This window comes from Grampus griseus (genome assembly GCF_964374135.1).
Source record: "Grampus griseus genome assembly, chromosome: 7".
Classification (NCBI taxonomy): Eukaryota; Metazoa; Chordata; class Mammalia; order Artiodactyla; family Delphinidae; genus Grampus; species Grampus griseus.
In genome coordinates, this window is record NC_139001.1 from 93,028,076 (window position 1) to 93,049,564 (window position 21,489).

The 21,489-nt window shown below is 37.3% G+C and overlaps 1 protein-coding gene across 3 annotated transcripts in view; it reads left to right on the forward strand.

The window, feature by feature from the left end:
* The window catches only part of DARS1 (aspartyl-tRNA synthetase 1), a 67,436-nt gene that overhangs the window by 18,352 nt on the left and 27,595 nt on the right, over positions 1-21,489 (forward strand). For all 3 annotated transcript variants that reach the window (XM_082658335.1, XM_082658333.1, XM_082658334.1), the window contains exon 5: positions 19,121-19,223. In XM_082658335.1, coding sequence (XP_082514461.1) covers positions 19,121-19,223 — 103 coding nt within the window. The remainder of the gene's footprint in view (positions 1-19,120; positions 19,224-21,489) is intronic.

Consider the following 21,489-nt stretch of genomic DNA (forward strand, 5'->3'; position numbering starts at 1 on the left):
TAGAGTACTTCATAGGCATAAATATTTTTTAAAAGAAATTCAGTTGAGTAAATGTTACATTTTTTCTATTGATTTTTTTTAACATCTTTATTGGAGTATAATTGCTTTACAATGATGTGTTAGTTTCATGCTGTATCACAAAGTGAATCAGCTATACATATACATATATCCCTGTATCTCCTCCCTCTTGCATCTCCCTCCCACCCTCCCTATTTTCTATTGATTTTTATCTCTGTTATTTATATATATATATGCTTTCAAAGATGAGTTAATATAGATAGAATTATCAATTTTAGAACTAGAAGGAGAGTAAAAACTCATCTAATTTAATATCTTAATTTATGGTTGGGCCTTCCCTGACTCCCTCAGCACAGTAGTTTACATATAATGGATGCTTAGCAACTGGTTTTGGTTAACAGATTTATTTATCCAATTTAGTTTTATTGTATCATAGCAATACCTGCCCTCTGGTTTAAAGACTCCAGTGCCATGAATTACATCAATTTACTGATGTGCTCAGAGGTCTCAGTACCATTAGCCCTACCTCTCCCTATCTCCCAGTCCTGCTGCCCAGAGACTGTCACTTTCATTTCTTCTACCTGTATCATTTGGTGATTAGGTTTGCTGTTTTAATACCTAGTCCTTAAGGGTATATGCTTGTGGGGTGCATTTGTCACCTAGCCTTTTCAGGTCAATCTGTATCCTATGAAGTGGGACATAGTAAATGTGGTCCCTAGAAATAAACTTTGTCTACACAGAGAGCCCCTGAAAACCACAGACATATATGCTAAATTATATTCAATGTACTGGAAAATACTGAGGAAAAGTCAACTTCGAGTCAACAAACTTTATGGCTTCTGTCTTTTATATATTAAATTGGTTCTGAAAACTAATATATGAAGCTGATAGTTCATATAGAATATATTTTTTTGTTCAACTGCATTATAACCTCCGTATTACATTCTTAAAGGATTATCGTCTGAAAGTCTTTTGGAAATCCCATTTACCCTTAATCACTAAGAGGCATTCTACTATCAAGAGAACAGTCAATTCATTTGATATCTCTAGAGGCAGACACGTTAAAGTAGTCCACAAATAGTTATTTCTTATTTTGGATCTTCTCAGAAACTCCTGGGACTTGACTGACAGCAGTTGACCATATCAGATGTCAACCAAACTTACCAGCTGGAAAAGATACTTGCTCACAGAACTTAGTTCACTAATGCCCTTATAATATATGTTAAAGAATGGCTTTTATCTAAAAGGGATAGTGTATGCATGATCTTTTTTTTAGAATAAGGGAAGAATTTAGATAATTTAACCTGGATTTAATAATCTTGAAGTGGATGGAACTCAATCAAGATCTAGATCTGATTTTAATCTCTTTGTTTTGTTTTTGTTTTTGGCTGCGTCACTTGGCGTGTGGGATCTTAGCTCCCCAACGAGGGATTGAACCCAGGCCCCGGCAGTGAAAGAGCCAATTCCTAACCACTGGACTGCCAGGGGATTCCTGAGATCTGATTTTAATCTTAATTCAGGTTTAACAATTAAGTTGTGACTTTGATTTCTTTTTTAAAGCAAAGAACAATGTAGCTATTTTTAGTTCATTTAAAAAACTGGACTTTATATAATTAGTAGTGTGTGGGAAACGATGGTTTCATAATAGAGCTGTTGCATATTATAAAGCCTTTGACTGGTTATATACAGGCGAATGGACCCAGTGTGTGTGTGTGGCGGGTGGGGGGGGGGTACGCGGGCCTCTCACTGTTGTGGCCTCTCCCGTTGCAGAGCACAGGCTCCGGACGCGCAGGCTCAGCGGCCATGGCTCACGGGCCCAGCTGCTCCGCGGCATGTGGGATCCTCCCGGACCGGGGCACAAACCCGTGTCCCCTGCATCGGCAGGCGGACTCTGAACCACTGCGCCACCAAGGAAGCCCCCAAAATGGACCCAATTTTATACAATAGGTTTAACATGTAGAACTTAAGTTACAATTATTTAACTTTTGGCACTACTCATATGTTAAGGTATCTGTCCTGAGTTATTAACAATAAATGTATAATAGTTTTTGCTACCTTGTGAAAAAGGAAAATTCTCATGACTCCCTATGGTGAAAAATGATGAGTTTTTAATTTTTGTGGCTGGTTGATAAGATAATTTTCTTAGGAACATGATTTGTTGGTCCTGGTATGTCAGTCAGCTTGTCTTTATGTGATTTTGCTCTACTTCTAGGTAGTTCAGAAATCCTGATCTTCCTTGGTAACAAGTCTAAAGCACATGTCCTTTCTGTTAGAAAGGCAGTAGTATGATCTTATATTCAAAGTACCAATTTTTAAAGAAGAAAATCAAGAGCAGAAAAATTTTACTTTGAAAATTACCTGCTCTATTTATAAATAATAATAAATCAAGTGAAATTGTAGTATAAATTCTAAAGAACTTTCAGAACTTTTAGGAAAAAGATGTGTTGGTTTTTTTCTTCATCCTTCAAAATCCTTTTCTTAAAAAGTCCATACTTGGGCTTCCCTGGTGGCGCAGTGGTTGAGAGTCCACCTGCCGATGCAGGGGACACAGGTTCGGGACACGGGTTCATACCCCGGTCTGGGAAGATCCCACATGGCGTGGAGCGGCTGGGCCCGTGAGCCATGGCCGCTGAGCCTGTGCGTCCAGAGCCTGTGCTCTGCAATGGGAGAGGCCACAACAGTGAGAGGCCCGCGTACCGCAAAAAAAAAAAAAAAGTCCATACTTGCCAGAAGTTTCTTTCTAAGTGCTATTTTTATCTAAAATCTTTAATGGCTTCCTATTTCCAACCATGTTCAATATTAATTCTACCTGCTGGTTCCCCCTGTTATTTCCCACTATTTCTCAATATACGTGCTTCAGATTGGACAATCTCTCCATGTCTACAATGACCTCTTTTCTAATTTTACTTCTTATTTTAAAGGCTTTAGTTTTACTCATTAAATCCTCATTCTTTGTCACTTAGCTTATTATTAAGCCCATGTTCTTCATGATCCTCACTGATTGGTTTCTCTTTTCATTTCTCTGGGGTCCACAAATGTGTTCTTGGGAGATTGGAAGTTTTCTATATTTTTTTAAATTTTAGTGTACATTTTGGTGATTATCTTAAAGTTCCATAAGGATACTATGCCATATCATTTTATAGGCTAACTTACAGCAGAGAACTGCTGTGTAAATTGTGTTCATGCCAACTGAAGCCGATGATATCCATGTTCTGTACAAATGAAGATTTCACTGTAGTTTGAATAGTGACATGCTGACAAGTTGGGTTACTAGGTGGTACTTGGTAGTTAAGAAGTATTATGAACTTTAAAAGCCTGTGCCGCTCAAGCACATTTATTGAATCCTATTTTCATCTATATAGGGGCAGCATATAACTAATAGTACAATAGTTTCCATATAAGGAAAAATGTTTCTATTTCCAGTTCTAGTATTTATCAGATTAGATACCCATTTGATTCAAATTTCAATTAACAATACTACATTATTAACTTTCACTGGAATAAGATAGTTTTATAAAATTATCAGCTGATATTTTATTTAAATTGTCATTCTTGGTTGCTCTTTGCAGAACTTTGGTTAATTATGAGGCCAAATTATCCTGAGTCAACTTCAAAGTTAATGTTTTATGGAATTATGAGCAAGCATTCTTCATATTACTAGTATTAAAATAAAAATACAGAAAATTAAATCTAGAACTGGATATGAGGCTACAGCTTTATATAGTAAACCAAATGTCAGCAATTTAGTTTTAACAAACCTTAAATTAATATTGTTGATTTGAATTTTGTTGTTTTTAATATTTGTTTCAATTTTCTTTAAAAATTCGCTTTGAGGAGAGTTCCCTGGCTGTCCATAGGTTAGGACTCCACACTTTTACTGCCGTGAGCCCGGGTTCTATCCCTGGTCTGGGAACTAAGATCCCACAAGGTGAGCAGCATGGCCCAGGAAAAAAAAAAAGACTGTAAAAATTCGCTTTGATTTCAAGTTAAGGGCTATAACCATAAGGCATTTATTTCTACTAGTTTTATACTTGTAGGTATTTAAGTAACATGATAAAACTAATTTAAGTGTTTACTGAGGGTCCCTGGTATTGCCAAGAGAGGCCACTGATCTATGCCATATTTAGTTGTGCTTAATTCTTACCAAGCTTATTTTGAACTTAAAATTCTTGGGGTTTTGGTGAAGAAAACTGGGTTCACAAAATAAGTCATCATAGAACTACTAGGATGATTTAAACCTTTAACTTCTACAACGTGCCAATGGGCAATGGAATGTAAGAGTGGCCCAGAGACTCAGCTCCTCACTGACTAGGCACATGACTTCATAAATTGTTTACTGTATGTTAGTCTTTCTTCATTCTTTACAGCTAAGACCCTTCTTTGAACATTTTTATTTCTACTTGCCTGGGAAATATTAAAGCCTGAGATTAGGTGTGGCACTAATTCACTGTAATTGAAAGAAGTTACTTGACATATAAACCAAGTTTGTGCCTGTCTCGGAATTGGAATACAGATTTTTATTGTGAAAAGGTGGTTTATTATTTCAAAAAATATTTACACAATTGATGTTTTACGGGTGCTGTTTTGATTTAACTGGCAAATATATGGTTTCTCATGTTTGGGCATTTTGAGTTCTTTGCCCCAATGAATTGTTAGTTTATATCATCAAAGCATTTTATGTTGGTACGTTACTTGAAAAACTAGTATGTAGCAACTTTATAGCCTGTCCTCTTTTCAACTAATCTTTTATTATACCTTGCCCAGGATTTTAAAATTATTAATTTGAATATGGGTAGCTATGTAGATCTGTGGAGCTCATTTCTCATTGAGTACAGTAATATTCAACAGATTATTTCTAACAACCAGAAACCTAATAAATTTGTTGCCAGTTTTGCTGAAAACTTTTAATACTCAAGTTTCTGTGTTTAAATTTTAATAGTTTTTGTTGCTATTAGAATATGTAAATATAAGAAAGAAAAGCTTAGAATATGTCTTTTTCACCATTATTCATTTTTGAGGGGGAGAGGAGAAGGGGGTAAATAAGAATCAAATGGAAATCATTTTGAAATATATGAGCTATTGACTGCCTAAAATTATAATTTTGGTCATCACCTAGCTTTCACCAACTCTCAAGTTTATCTGTACTATTAATAATAACAGTCAGCATATATCAATATAGAATAGGATTTCTTACATATTTTAGGCCTTTATTGTGACAATCTAGTATAAAAAAGCACTTTGAGGGGCTTAAAACTGTGGTGCCTAAAACAATGTAAAATAAAAGGTAAAAACACTATTCATACAAAGCGTATGCTGCTAACCTCCCATCATTATCTTGTGTATATTGAGTAGATTATATAAATTATGATGGGGTACTCTTCAGTGACCTTATATTTTTTAAATGAAAGGCCATGGAAAAAAGCTCCCCCATACACACCTACACTTGGACTTTTATTGCATGTGAAATAATTATTTTTAATATTTAAGAAACTTAATCTACAATTAAAATTTAGTATGATGATTGCCCTTACTTTATCTTGCCAAGCTTTCCAGTATCTACCATGAATTTTTATATTTATGGGGTGCACCCCAGTAAAGGTTCAGTGCAGTGGTCACCAGTAGCTTCCCTATCTCATGTACAGGGGAAATAACAGATTTGATTGTAACAGTAGCAGCAATAATAGCTAACTATTACTGTATACTAAGTATGGAGCTGCAGAGTGCCATACTTGCATTTTCCCCCTTGGTCCTCATAGCAGTACTGTGAGGTGTGGATACCATTTTGTCTTTTTTTTTTTTTCTTGTCTATTCATTTTTTACAGATAAGAACGTTGATACTTAAAATACTAAGGTCTCTTTGACTCTAGGCTCATGCTTCTGTGTCATCCTGCCTCTCTAAGATTACATAAGGATATTAGTTCAAAGCCCTCCACATTATATGTAGCTCACTTAGAATACAACCTTAATGTCATTGAAATACGTTGGTGACTGGAAAAGGGAAACCCTGTTGCTTTTTGCCTCAAAAATATCTTTTCTAGAGTGTGCAGTTTATTCTGGTATATATCCTCAAGGAGTAGATAGCTATTTTTTTTCTTGAGGGTGATAATGACTTTTAAATACTGTCCCCAAGTTTTTGAGAACGAAACTGGTGAAAAATAATAATTTTGGTTTTAAAAAGTATAGCTGATAATAAAGTAATAAAAAAAGATTTTTGTGTTGTCATAAATTGATGCTAAAAACAGTTCCAAAGAAGGAATGAAATGTTTTTCTAACCATCAGTAATGCTAATGAGCTTGTCTCCTCTAGCATAAAGCAGTAGTTGCCTTCCTAAGGAATCACCCCATTGTTAAAAAGCATGCAATAAAAACAGTGGGGTGGGGGGAAGGTAGTTAGAAAGTAGAGTTTCATGTTTGCAAAGACAGTTATTTTTCTTGAATAATTTTAATATAAAAATATTTGATAGCTATAATTATAAATATGAAACCTAAAGCTCACTAGGCAAGTTTACATCTTCTTTTGCTTAATCTGTTGCCTTTTCCTTATCATCATCAGCACTGCCACACAGTGCATCTTATACATATTCTTATCGCTCTTGCTGTGAGAAGTAAAACACAAAGTCACTCAACAAAGCAGCTGTGTGGTGTATGCAAGTGATGTGGAAATAAGACCACACTCAGAATTTAAAATAGGAATTTATCCTTTACCAAGATTCTGGACTCAGGAAGGAAATGAAAGAGCTTGGCTGTATGGATAACTGATACTGTTCCTTAACATATCACGCTCTTTGTAACACACTTGTACAAACTAAACTTCTGTCTGCTAGAATTGCTCTGTTGTCAGCAAAGGAGGAGATCTTAGACATTGAGGTATGGGTGCCCTTTTGGGTTAACTTTTTGTAGAGTGGTGCTAATATTCAGTCAATTCTGTTATTGTAATAAATGCATTCCTAAAAAAATACTGTGCTATGCAAAAGTATGAAATAAAAACCTTAAGGTTAGTGCAGAAAATAGGTAAATAGCACAACAGTCAAAAAGTTCAGGGACTTACCTGGCGGTCCAGTGGTTAAGACTTTGCACTCCCAATTCAGGTGACATGGGTTTGATCCCTGGTCGCGGAACTAAGATCCCACGTGCCACACTGTGCAGCCAAAAACAAAAACAACCTTCATCAGTGACATAGTTTTATAAAAAGAACCTAATTTTATTAAAAACATAGAATAGTTTTATACATATTGAATGGTGGAGAAATGCATGAATACAATAAATCTCTCACTATCTTTACAAAGACATACTGTTTCTGAGTGGAAGTGGGTATCAGAAGAGTTGCAGCTTGGAAATTATTATCAAGTGCTACAAGGAAGGCTGTCTGAAATTGGAAGGAAAGTTGGACCACCAGATGGGGATGGGTGTGGCTTGTAACGCAGGTAGATGTTTGAGGGGTGTGTGTTTTATGTATTCCTGTGTGGCTAAGTTCACCTGAGTACAGTTGTCTGCATTGACCTAGTGTTTCTCACAGGTGAAATCTGGTATAGGCAAACACAAAATTCTCATTATGCTCAGATTGATACCTAATATATCAATTGTGTTGGGATTAATTCACATTTTCAAAACAAGTGTTAAAGCAAAACTATACTCTTAAAAGAGATAATGATGCTTGTGCAGTGAGTGGGTCCAAATATAAGAGTCTTATCTGTTTGCTGACTGCTTATGTGTGGAGGTGAGGAAAAGAAAGAGGTGGAAAATGACTTCAGAGTTTCTAGTTCGAGAAACTCTGTGGAAAAGATACCATCAATCTGTAGTAAATTCCCAGGATGGGCTGGGACTAAACACAATTCACTCTCTGGAGCTGGATGGGCTCAGCTTCCCTTAGAGCACTTGGCCAGGGAAAGTGTGGATACTGAACAGGGGTGGGGTTCTGTTAGCAATGAAGAAGGGGAGAGGGATTTGGATAGACAGCTGTAGTATCTCCTAAACTTGCTTACTATTTTGAGTAAATTGGAGAGAAGTTCCAACCTTTTGAGTTCATGAAAAGCCCAAAGATTGAAATAGGTTGTTTTACTGAAACCATTTTATTTTTCTGGCTGATAGGATTCTGCTCCTCCTCTTCCGAGTCATCCTCTCATTCTAAATGTTCTCAAGTGACTATATGGAACAAGTTGGCCTTAAAATTCCTTACTTTTCCTCCCCTGTCTTCACCATTGCTTCACTTTGACAGCTCACTCCTGTGGCCACAGCTTGGATTTTGCCCCTTAGAATTTCATTTTAAACTCCAGTAGCCATTCTCTCTAACCATAATTTCCACCTTTCTACCTCTAATGCCTCCTAATCTTCTGTTGGACCTCATCAAGGCTTGTATTTTTTTTATCAACCTCCCCATTTTCTCCTAGTTTTGTCTGTCCCCTTTTGACCTCACACAACACCAGTTCCATTCCTACAACTACTCTCACTGCATCCTTATCCACTGTTCTCTGTCTCTTTGTTTCTTTTGCCCTGCAAATGCCCTACTAACTCCCTGCCCCATATACTCTTGATCCCATAATCTAACACCAAGCTTAAAGAGTGTATTGTGTATTTGTGGCAGAACAGTTGATTTTTATTCCTCAGCTGGGACCAGTAGAATATATTCCACTTTTGTAATGAAAATAGAGGTTTATAGGCCACCTCTTTTCATTGTTTCACTGAACTCTTCAGGATCTCATTCCTCTTTATCCCTTAGTTTCTGAGTATAATTATAATAAGAAAATAAAAATTTGGAAAATTCTGTGAGTTTCATTGCTTAATATATTATCAGCCTTCTATTATGATTAAAAGCAGCATATGGGGGCTTCCCTGGTGGCGCAGTGGTTGAGAGTCCGCCTGCCGTTGCAGGGGACACGGGTTCGTGCCCCGGTCCGGGAGGATCCCACATGCCGCGGAGCAGCTGGGCCTGTGAGCCATGGCCGCTGAGCCTGCGCGTCTGGAGCCTGTGCTCCGCAATGGGAGAGGCCACAACAGTGAGAGGCCCACGTACAGCAAAAACAAAACAAAAAAAACCCAGCATATGAACAGCAACATATAAATGCTAGTGGCTTCTATTACTTATTAAATAAAGCAAAAATTCTTACTTATAGATGTTTTTAGCTTACTTTAGAAATTTGAGGATCAGTGAAACATGAGATAATTCAAATGAATATTTAGTAACACATTCACTTTGGGAGGCTAGCAGTTTAGTTAGTAAGCCAACTAACCATTCTGCTAGAATCTTTGGTTTAGGAAACAGCATAGCTAGAAATACGTTCATGAGGAAAAGGCCATTTCTAATCCTCATTTAATTTTCATACTGTCTTAGATCTTTTTTTATATTAAATGCTTGTCATTATCTTTAGTGCTAGGGGAGTGCCTAAGGACTGTTTATTTATTCTCAAGGTATTTCCGTCTTGAAGGGCAACCCAAAGAGGCTGGACATTTAAAACGTGTGAACTCCTACACAAAAAAGTGGGAGAAATAATGGTATTTATATGTTAATTCCACGAGGCCCTACGTTTAACTCTATTCCCTCTGGCCATATACCAGGTGGAAAAAAGCAAGGACTCCACTATTAAAAATATCAAATCAGATAGTTCCAGCTGGGGTTTCCTAATCATTTAAGAGGCAAACTATGAGGTCACTTTTAATATCTTAAATAGATAACTATCTTAGCATTTACTTTAGATATTAAATCTGAGGTGTTTATCTTTCCCTTACTGACTAGATTGTACCACTAGCAGTTTCTAGCTTTTTAGTATTTTCCTTAAGAGCTACATTAAAGCTTAATATGGGGTCAGTTTTCCCAAAATTATCTTTCCTAGGAAAAACCAATTCATCAAAATACTAATCCGAAAAGTTGACTCACTAATTGGATTTAAGTGCCACAGGACTCTTCAACACATTATTTTAATCAGTTTGTTGGAAAGATCAATTTTCTTATGGTTAAATGCATACAGAAATGAAACAACTAAATGAGTTACATGGGAAGGTTGGCACATCTCATTCCCTAGAGATCTTTAAGAACGGATTCTTAATTGTATTCTCTGAAATGGTTTGAGGTCTTTAAATGAAATTTGTCTGGAAGCAGGAAGATGGGATACCTATCCAGGCCAGTGTTTGTGGATCCCCATCTTTTGTTGACATTAATGTTCTAATGTTTAGTAGCTGGTGTTTGAGCTGAGGCAAGAAGTCATCCCTTTTTTCCTTTTAAAATTATTGTTTATTTAGTGCCATTTAAAAATAATGAGCAGAGTAGTTTGTGTTAGTTATGGTTGAGCCTTGAAAAGACAAGTGTTTTTTTTTTTTTGCAGTACATGGGCCTCTAACTGTTGTGGCCTCTCCCATTATGGAGCACAGGCTCCGGATGCACAAGCTCAGCATCCATGGCTCACGGGCCTACTCGCTCCACGGCATGTGGGATCTTCCCGGACCCGGGCACGAACCCGTGTCCCCTGCCTCGGCAGGCGGACTCTCAACCACTGCGCCACCAGGGAAGCCCAAGACAAGTTTTTTTAAAGGTGGCCCTGTAGGCCTTTTTGTATTGACTGCTATTAAGGACTATAGTGAATGTAAACTGTATTCACTATAGTGAATGTAAACGCAGGTTTTTAAGTTTAAAATTAAAGTGTTGTAAAAGGCTACAGTTCGTTTGAAGTGCAGGTGTTAAAAACTGAATTTTGCTATTCGTGCTTATGTAACATCTCCCACCCCTAGCATAGCGATGTTCGGATTCTGAATAAAAGGCTTACTCAGGCTGTAATATTTGTATATGTATGTATTTTATTTTCTTTTTCTTCATATTAGTCATTGTGGTTAGGTTATTTATTGGTCCTTGTGAGTCACAAGTATGTTTCTCATTCTCTAATGAGTCACCTAGCTACATACAAGTTTATTTTCTTTCCTTTCTAGATCTTTCACCTGAAAATAACTATTTTACTTACTTGGTAGGTTAAATTTTCAGTTTATACGTTAATTTTTAGAACTGTAAATATCAAAATAATACTCAGAAGAAGGTTCATTGATTTAGAAAACTTTTATTAGCACCTGCTCCAGTCTAGACACTCTGCTAGGCTCGGGTATTCAGTGACTCTGTATATCACATAAGGAACTTAATTTGGGGACAGGACAAAAATAAACAACTGCATGCAGAGGCATGTTACAGGTCCTATGATGGAAGTATATGTATATATCATCCACAATTGAGGCCCAGAGGGTGGTGGGCATTTGGGTTCCCCTTGAGCATCATGTGGATAAGTTGGTGAACATAGGCGAGGTTATTATATTGTTCTGGATTGCAGCTCTTTGAACAACTGTACCTAGATAGTTTATACCTCTTTGTTGGAATGAGGTACTTATCTATTGGATCAGAAACAGAACTATATTGGCCCTGTCCAGTTCAACATTTGTATTGAAAACTTTGATAAATATGTGCTTTAAAAGTAGGTCTTGGGGGCTTCTCTGGTGGCACAGTGGTTGAGAGTCCGCCTGCCGATGCAGGGGACACGGGTTCATGCCCCGGTCCGGGAAGATCCCACATGCCGCGGAGCGGCTGGGCCCGTGAGCCATGGCCGCTGAGCCTGCGCGTCCGGAGCCTGTGCTCCGCAACGGGAGAGGCCACAAGAGTGAGAGGCCCGTGTACCGCAAAAAAAAAAGTAGGTCTAAAATCTGGTGTCAAAAGTTCCTAGTTTATGGGATTAATTCTTCTAAGCTAAATATAACTTTAAGTAATAACTTTATTCTCTTTTATGCAAAGATTCTGATGTATATATGTTGAGGCTGGCAACAACAGAACATCAAGATACATCAGCGTTACCAGAGAAGGCAGTATGATTCTTGGGCATTTTGAAAACTATTTGTGAAGGGCCTGTTATTTTCAGTTTCTTTCACATAAGCTATAAAGGAATCTGGCAGCTCATGAGCTTCTAAAAATGAGAATGCATTATTTCAAAGTGAGCTGATGTTGCATTCTGGAGTATTTAAAATTTGGTGCTAATTTGTGAGTCTGTAACAGAACTGTCGAGTGCAGTAATCAGTACATGATCTTACTAGCTGTGTGATCTTGGGCTAATTACTTGACCTTTCAGAGTCTCAGTTTTTTCAACTATAAATTGTTAGTAGCACCTACCTTCACACAGGAACTGGAACATAAAAGGAAATTGCCAAAGTGACATGGGAATAATAATACTTTAGGTATTCGTATCTATTAAGATCAATTTCGTTTGAGCTGTAAAAATAAAACTGCTTCTTCAACCTTAAATACGGAGAACATGAACAAAACTAATGTAGAAGAATGACACAAAATTTATGATGCATTCCATATTTTTTGCAAATGAGAAAAAATGTGGAGGAGTATGGTAAACAGTGATTATAGGAAGAGGGGGTTGGGTATATGATGGGGAACTTAAAATTTTAAATTTACACGTTATTTAACATTGGAATTGTTAACAATAAAAAAGTATATTCTTTTACAATAAAAAATAAGTTTTTGAAATAATGTTTAGAAAACACTGTTTAAAAAATAACTTAAAAATATAAGAACAAACCTTGCCATTTTCCATCCCTCACTGGTGAGGGGTAGTGTGAATTGGGGGTGATTATTCTTTGTTCTCCAAGAGGACTTGTCAGAGTCAGAACCTCCCACTGGGACCCAGTGACAAAAAAATAGATGAAGTACTTCTTTCCCAGATCTGTTTCTCCACCATTTGTATGCAAGATGGTGACCACTTTGACTAGAGTCCCATACTGTTAAATTCCTTTTCACCTATAAATCAGCTACCCGCACCAACGGCCTTTTCTCAGTCATTGTGATTCTTATGCCCTATCCCAGTGTTCTCCAAAGTGTGATTTGCTCAAGATTACCCACTGAAGGAAAGAAAATAATTAAACTTGTTTCTTTCCTTTCCTTCCTTTCTTTTTGATCTAAAAGTGTAAGCAAAAATTTGAGTTTTTCTAATAGTTAATTTATAGATAAACACTGGGCCTATCACTTGGATTGCATCTCAGAAGGTCACATGTCACCTATAGCATGTGAGGCCTCTGAAGGAAGACTGCAGGATTCCAGTAACACAAAGGAGCTAACACTGGTACCCCAACTCTCTGGTTCACTTTCAGCATATTGTAGCCAATTGAAGTTTACCGTGCCTGGCTAACTGGTTTGGGGGGATTATATTTATTAAAATAACAGACTGACCCTCAGAAAATGGACAAAGGATTTCTATCAAGAGACTATAGAATGAAGATAAAACTTAAAACATACGGACAACAAGAAAATGTTAACACTGACACTTACAGTGTGGGATCTTTGTATCAGCCATATTATGAAGTGGTAGTGGTGGTGGTGGTGGTGGTGTTTTAATGATAATCCAATCAGATCTGACAAGATTTCAGTACTCCCCTAGCTAGATAGAAATTATCAGGAAAACTGTGTGAAGTATGGATTTGCTATTGCTAATTATGGATCATTATTGCTAATTATGAATCTCTCCCCAAGTTTATATTTGCCTAAAGCTAATATTTACATGTATATAATTTTAAAATAAATATATACATATTGAGGTGCATACTCCCCATTTTTTTTTTACTGGTAAAGTAAATCAAATTATCAAAAATGTTTGTATGGCTTCCCTGGTGGCGCAGTGGTTGAGAGTCTGCCTGCCGATGCAGGGGACATGGGTTCGTGCCCCGGTCCGGGAAGATCCCACATGCCGTGGAGTGGCTGGGCCCGTGAGCCATGGCCGCTGAGCCTGTGCGTCCGGAGCCTGTGCTCCGCAATGGGAGAGGCCACAACAGTGAGAGCCCCGCATACCGCAAAAAAAAAAAAAAAAAAAGTTTGTAGATAGCTGCTCAACCCTATAGTTGATATATTAACTATCTATAGCTGTCATTATTAAGCGTATATATGAGGTTAATGTCTGTCTATTAACCCTATAGTTTATATATTTAAGTATTCTCTCCTTTTTGAAACATGTTACTTCCTTGGACCTCTAATGCCATTCATTTAGTTTTTTGGGTTTTTTTTTTAAGTCTCTTCTTCTCTCCCATCTAGAGTTCTGTCATGATCTTCAGCATTTCTGAAGGATAGTAAACAATAGGTATAAGTGAGATTTGCCCCCAAAAAACTGATTTGTGTGACAAAACCAAGAAGTAATTCCAGATAAGTTGTTTTAAGACTGTTTTAGGCAGTGCTGATTTTGAAATGTGTTTATAACCCCTACGTCCTTACCTTGAGTAGTCAATTTGAAGAGGCCAGTATTGGATAAATTCTGCTGTATTTGATAAGAAATGGATAAATTCTGCTGTATTTGATTAGAAATCAACCCTAATGTTTCATAGTCAAATTTTGTGTATCTGTTTTTTTAAAATCTCTTTACAATGCATAATACCCACTGTAGGTTTGCAGTGTGTATGTGATGATATACCACATTAAAGAATAAGGCAGTACGCAGTAGTGCATTATTTTAGACTGTGAAGCTTACTTCCTTCAAGTACTGAAACTATTTTGACAACTTTAACAGAATCTTTGAAGCCTGTTTTTTTACATTCTTCCTTTTTCTTAATGGCACAAGGCCACTATTGTGAACGTCTGTTACTGTGCTAGATTATAATGTGTTGTTTGCCACTTTCATGTTTTTGTTTGTTTTGCTTTGTTTTTTAATATATATTCTTCAGCAGTCAGCTGTTACTTAATATAACAGTTGTGCCTACTTCTAATAGTTCCAACAAACTTTTGTTTAGTTTGTCGCTTCTTATGTAATATAGACATGAAAACTTACAATCAAGATTGATAAAACTACAGATAACAGAAGTATCCCTGTGGTTATTAGGGAGGCCCTAAATAGTAAACCGTATGGCACTCATGTTGGAAAGATGGTATTTTATTCCTTCAGATAACTGAGTACTGTTTGTTTTTTTCCCCAAGTGGCGTGGGGTTTTTTGTTGTTTTTTTAAAATTTATTTTATTTATTTTGGGCTGTGTTGAGTCTTCATTTCTGTGCGAGGGCTTTCTCTAGTTGCGGCGAGCGGGGGCCACTCTTCATTGCCATGCGCGGGCCTCTCACTGTCGCGGCCTCTCTTGTTATGGAGCACAGGCTCCAGACGCGCAGGCTCAGTAGTTGTGGCTCACGGGCCTGGTTGCTCCGCGGCATGTGAGATATTCCCAGACCAGGGCTCGAACCCATGTCCCCTGCATTGGCAGGCATATTCTCAACCACTGCGCCACCAGGGAAGCCCCAAGTTGCGTGTTTTATAATTGCTTCAGTAATTCATACATTATATCATTTGTTTAAAAATTGAAAAAGCCCACAAACTTGATAGCCCACTCAAAATATTTTTATAATATACTTTATATAAAGAATGGTGATTTTTACATTTTTTTTCTAAAGGCAGTTTACGTTCAAAGTAAACAAATGAAATTGAACGGTTGACAGTTCCTAATAGATAACATAAAATCTTTTGTGCTTATTAAGGCATTTTTAATATCAAGGCTCTACTAATTTTATTTGTAGAGTGGTTCCTTATATGCAGGGGGTAAAAGGGTGTTTGGAAAATGAAAGAGGTATAAAAAAACGCTGTGACAGTGTGTTTTGGGAGGTGTTGGTAATAATAAAAATAGCTGACTCAGCTCTTGAAAAGATATGTTTAATTTACTTCATCCATTTCTCCTACTATAAAGTAGTTCCCAGGAAGCTCCCAGGAGCTTCTACCATGGATTTTTTTTTTTTCCTGCCATATGGTCTATAAAAACCGAAGGCTTTTAGTTGCCTGTTATACATAACAAGACATAGTGACATATTTGTTTCAAAATGTAAAACAGACTTTAATAGGATCTTTTTATGGCAGCAGTCAAGCTGTAGTCTATACACAATATAGTATTAAGCCATCTTAACACACAGTGTCAGTTAAAATCATGTTAGACTTTTTCTACAACGTGTAATTTTATCCTTCTATTGGCAGTTAGCTTATTCAAGTATTCCAATATCTCTTGTATTGAGTCTAATTATACACACACGTATACACATAAAGACCACATAATCTTTTACTAGTTTTAACTAACAAGTTCTAGTCTGACCCTTTTTCATAAATTTGACTCTTTAATTTTGTCTTAATGTTTTTTCTTCTGAATTCATTCACATCAACAATAGGGATAGATAGATATAGATGAGGATATAGAGATAGAGATATTAGAACTAAATTATTTTACCAAGATCTAAGTCTGCTATTCTATTAATAGTATATAGCTGCTAGAAATAATATGGAAAAATACTGAGATTGGAAGGGCAAAAAAATTAATTATAGGAATCTTCTATATCTAGTTAAAGCCTACATTCTTTCTGATTTATGCAGTAGAGCAATTTGTGATAGCAGAAGTTTAGCTTTGGCCCTAGCTTAGAAATATGTCAGGTTTTCAGAAGTTCTTTTGTCAGTTGTTTAGTACTGGAAACAATGTTTAAACTAGTGGTAGTTTTCTAGTCTAGCTGATGAAGTATTTTAGCATATAATATTGAATTAATGAACTAAAGGTAGTCTTAGTTTCAAGTTTCAGGTTCTGGATAAAAGGCGTCATCTGGTTACTTTTGAGAGAAGAAGAAAAGAAAATTTTGTTTTCTTTGATTGGACTGTTAGCTAGCCTTGGGCAGTGTATTTGACCACATTCCAGCTTCTTTTTGGAAGGACACTCGCTTAGTGCTCAATCCTTAAGAGTAGATGTGTTTAACGTGAAGTTGGCTTGAAGAAAACTTCCTGATAATGGAAGGCCTCTTACTAGCGAGTCCAAGGGGGTGAGATAAGAGAACCAAGTGAGTCAGGGACATAGCTGGACTGTCTCAGGGTGGGGCTCTAGTAGGGGCAGGTCAGATTACTCCATGAAGCAATACACTGATCAGTAAGGAAGAGAAAACCTTCCTCATAGAAACATGTGAGATAAGCAGCAGAATTCTCACAAGATCTGAATTATATACTCAGGTATTAAGCTTACCCACGCAAACAGATGAAGCAATGGTAGGTGGCAGTCATACTGAAGAAAGATTCCCAGTATTAGAAGGCCCTTTTATCAATAAACTGAAGCCTCTTGATCCCCTCATGTCTCAGAGGAGTCTTATTTTAGTTCACCAACCACCTCTTTTATCATAATAAATTTTGAGTTTCTTCAGTACACAAGATTTTTAGCTAGATATTAGGTGATAGGTTTAGTGCAGAAGATTTATGAGCGTGCAAGAGGTATGTGTACTGTTGATTTTTTTTTTTAAGGTAGTTGGTAACAGACATTATAGAACTCCAGGCAGTGTAGCAAAGTGAAAATTTTTGTCTTAGTTCACCATTTTTCACCTATTATCTTCATTATGATCCTTTTCCAACCCAAATGTTTGTTGAAATGGATTGTAGTGTTCTCCTGTGTAAAATAAGTATTGTTAGATTTCTGGAATCTTGTCAAATCGCACCACAACTACTAAGGACCCAGTTCCTTTTCAGAATGAATAGACTTTTTCTTAGGAAAGTTATATCTTGTTGTTGCTTTGCTTTGTTTAGATTCTGGTCATCCATCTTGCAGGATTTTAAGTAGGGACTTGAGCCATGAGACCATAACACAAAAGTTAACTGGGCCTTATGACAGCAGGTAAACAGGGAGTCCAGGACAGATTTTCCTAATCCATTTTTGCCCTTTCTGTTACGTCAGCTGCCGCAGGAAGTCCACTCTCTCCCAGTTGTCACTTTGGCATTTTTCTTCCTTCCTTCTCTTTTCAACTCACTTCTACAGCTCCAGTTACCACCTGAGAGGTTTTTGTTTTTAGTAAATTTATTTATTTATTTGTTTATTTATGGCTGCGTTGGGTCTTCGTTGTGGTGTGCAGGCTTCTCATTGCGGTGGCTTCTCTTGTTGCAGAGCCCAGGCTCTAGGCGCATGAGCTTCATTAGTCGTGGCACGCAGGCTCAGTATTTGTGGCACACGGGCTTAGTTGCTCTGTGGCATGTGGGACTTCCTGGACCAGGGCTCCAACCCGTGTCCCCTGCATTGGCAGGCGGATTCTTAACCACTGTGCCACCAGGGAAGCCCCTGCGAGTTTTAATTAATAGTTTTACATGGGGAATTGCCTTTGGCCTATTGAGCTGCCATCATACCGACATCACTCTCCAAGATCTGAAAGTTAAATCTTATCCTTTTCCACAAATGTACTATGACACAAATAATAAATTATCTCAGAATTTGAGTGTCTGGTGTTCAAAATTCAAGTTTGTTATAGAATTAAACTGGTCAGGAGATGCATTTATTTTATTCTTAGTATATATTAAGCTTCATATAGATATTCTTAACTAGAATTGCACAATCCAATAGGCTATCTGTCACAAATCCAATGACAGTGTGTACTCAGAAACTACAGGCAATGAGGATTTAATCGCAGCACCCTAATGTCCTCTTATTACCTTGAAATCTTTTCAGTTGACCTTCTATTATTTAATTCCATTACATACCAGTAATTGTATTTACTGAAGCCAGTGTTTCTCCTTATAGGAAATGCTGATCTTAGTAAATTTCAACTATAGGCAGGGAAATGTTCTTTAATAAATAATTGAGGACTTCCCTGGTGGTCCAGCAGTTAAGACTCCAAGCTCCCAATGCAGGGGGCCTGGGCTCGTTCCCTGGTCAGGGAACTAGATCCCGCATGCATGCCGCAACTAAGAGTCTACATGCCACAACTAAGATCCCACACATGGCAACGAAGGTCCTGCGTGCTGCAACTAAGACCCGGCGCAGCCAAATAAAATAAATAAATATTAAAATTAAAATAAAATAAATAAATAATAAAATAAATAATTGAAAGACTTTTTCACAGTTCAGTGCTGGTCCTGTTACCTCTGATGTCTAGAGTATTTTATACATGGTAACTAAATTATGGAATCTGGAAAATCATCTCCTCAAGAAATCTCACAAGGTGTGCTACATAGTAGCTTATTGTAAATAGGTTAAAGAGACTGGCTTTATCTCAAGTGGCTTACTATGTTAAAGAAGAGTTTAATATATTCAGCTTCACTGTTGCAACACCAAATGAATTCTGACACCTCTGATGAGATGATTAAAGTTGGACATTTTTTTCTTTCGACAGCATTAACAAAGAGAGCATCATAGATGTGGAAGGTGTTGTGAGAAAAGTGAATCAGAAAATTGGAAGCTGTACGCAGCAAGATGTAGAGTTACATGTTCAAAAGGTAATTTTTTTCAAAATATAAAATTGTATACAGAAATAGATGAACTAGTTCTTATCACTAGTCACATCAAGTCTATATGTTCTTTTTTTTTAATTAATTTTTGGCTGCATTGGGTCTTTGTTGCTGTGCGCAGGCTTTCTCTAGTTGCGGTGAGCAGGGGCTATTCTTCGTTGTGGTACATGGGCTTCTCATTGTGGGGGCTTCTCTTGTTGTGGAACACGGGCTCTAGTCTAGGCGTGCAGGCTTCAGTAGTTGTGGCACGTGGGCTCAGTAGTTGTGGTTTGCGGGCTCTAGAGCGCAGGCTCAGTAGTTGTGGCACACGGGCTTAGTTGCTCCGTGGCATGTGGGATCTTCTGGGATCAGGGCTCGAACCTGTGTCCCCTGCATTGGCAGGAGGATTCTTAATCACTGTACCACCAGGGAAATCCCTATATGTTCTTAATAATTAGAGTTGATGTAAAATATTGAGATTTATAAATTGATTACTGACTCAGTTAGCTTTTGTTATATAACAAACCACCTCAATACTTAACGACTTAAAACAACAAAAACATTTATTTGCTCATGATTCTGTGCAGTTTGGGAATGAGGGTCAGCCTATCTGGGATGGCTCATCTGCACCACATGACATTGCCTGGGGTCACTGATATTTCTGGGACATCTCCCCGTGGCCTCTCCTCATCCAGCAGGCTTGCCCAGGCTTGTTGACATGGTACATCTACCATAGTCACATACAGAAAAGTATAAAACACATCTAAAAAGCTTTATTCACTATTATGAACCTATTTTGCTGTGAACTTACTTTTAATGATGTACTTTTGAAGGTTGATTAGTTATACTAACTCTTAATCATTATATTTCCTTATAATCATTGTATTTCTAATATTTTATAGTATAAAGAAGTCAAGAGACAATACTATATTGGACTTACATTCCAGCAATAACTTTTTCATACAAGATTTATCCCACATCATTTTCTTAGACATAGAAACTAAAAATGCTCACCATCATTGACCTTTAAAATCTTATAAGTGAACTCACATGTATTTAATACTATTGAAATAATCCTGCAATTTTGAACCTGCAGTCTCAGATCCAGGTCTAGTTTATATCTACAGTATTCATCATTGAATTTCTCTTACAGAGTAGTCCTTTCCCACCCTTACCCGTGTGTGTGTGTGTGTGTGTGTGTGTGTGTGTGTGTGTGTGTGTGTGTGTGTGTTTAGGCACGCGCATGAGCGAGCACACATATATGGGATAGAACAAACAGACAGATGCAGAAAGACAGATTCATCCATACACAGTAATTTGGGAGTAAGGTTGTATTTAATTGAAATTGACTGTCTTGGAACTCTTCAAGACTTAGAAAATCTTGTATTTTTTACTAACCTAACTTGCCAAATTACTTTGTTCTCTTTGTGTAAGTCTTATTTCAAACTAACCCCACCATGAAGTCTGCAACGTAATAAAGGCAAACTGACCTAAAGGTGTGCTGACCAAAAAAACAAAGCCTATCTTCGAATAACATGTTTTTCAACACTTGAATAAATAAGATTTTAGTGAGTAGAGCAAGTAAATGTATTTTTTTTTTAGATGTTAGGGGTAGGAGTTTATTAATTAATTTATTTATTTTTGCTGTGTTGGGTCTTCAATTCTGTGCAAGGGCTTTCTCTAGTTGTGGCAAGCGGGGGCCACTCTTCATCGCGGTGCGTGGGCCTCTCACTATCGCGGCCTCTCTTGTTGTGGAGCACAGGCTCCAGACGCAAAGGCTCAGTAGTTGTGGCTCACGGGCCTAGTTGCTCCGCGGCATGTGGGGTCTTCCCAGACCAGGGCTCGAACCCATGTCCCCTGCATTAGCAGGCAGATTCTCAACCACTGCGCCACCAGGGAAGCCCAAGTAAATGTATTTTTAAAATATTCTAATTATCTAGTGTTTGGTTCAACCTTAATAAATGTTAAATATAAAGCCTAAAGAGCTAACCCACAAATTTTGCCTGAATAAAAATAATTATAAAGTATCTCACAAAGCATAAAATATTGTATACTAAATAGAATTTTATAATAAGCAGTGACTCTCTTTTATCATTTATTCAGCCAGCAGTTACTGAGTGTATACTTTGTGCCAAGCACTATGTGAAGTTCTGGGGATGAAAGCGCTCACGACCTAATGAAGGAGATGATGAATTTCCAGTAGTTAGAAAAATGAAAGAGGTAGCTGTCCAGTTCTCCAACTTTGCATTGGAGATCAAGTTTCTGTTAACTCATC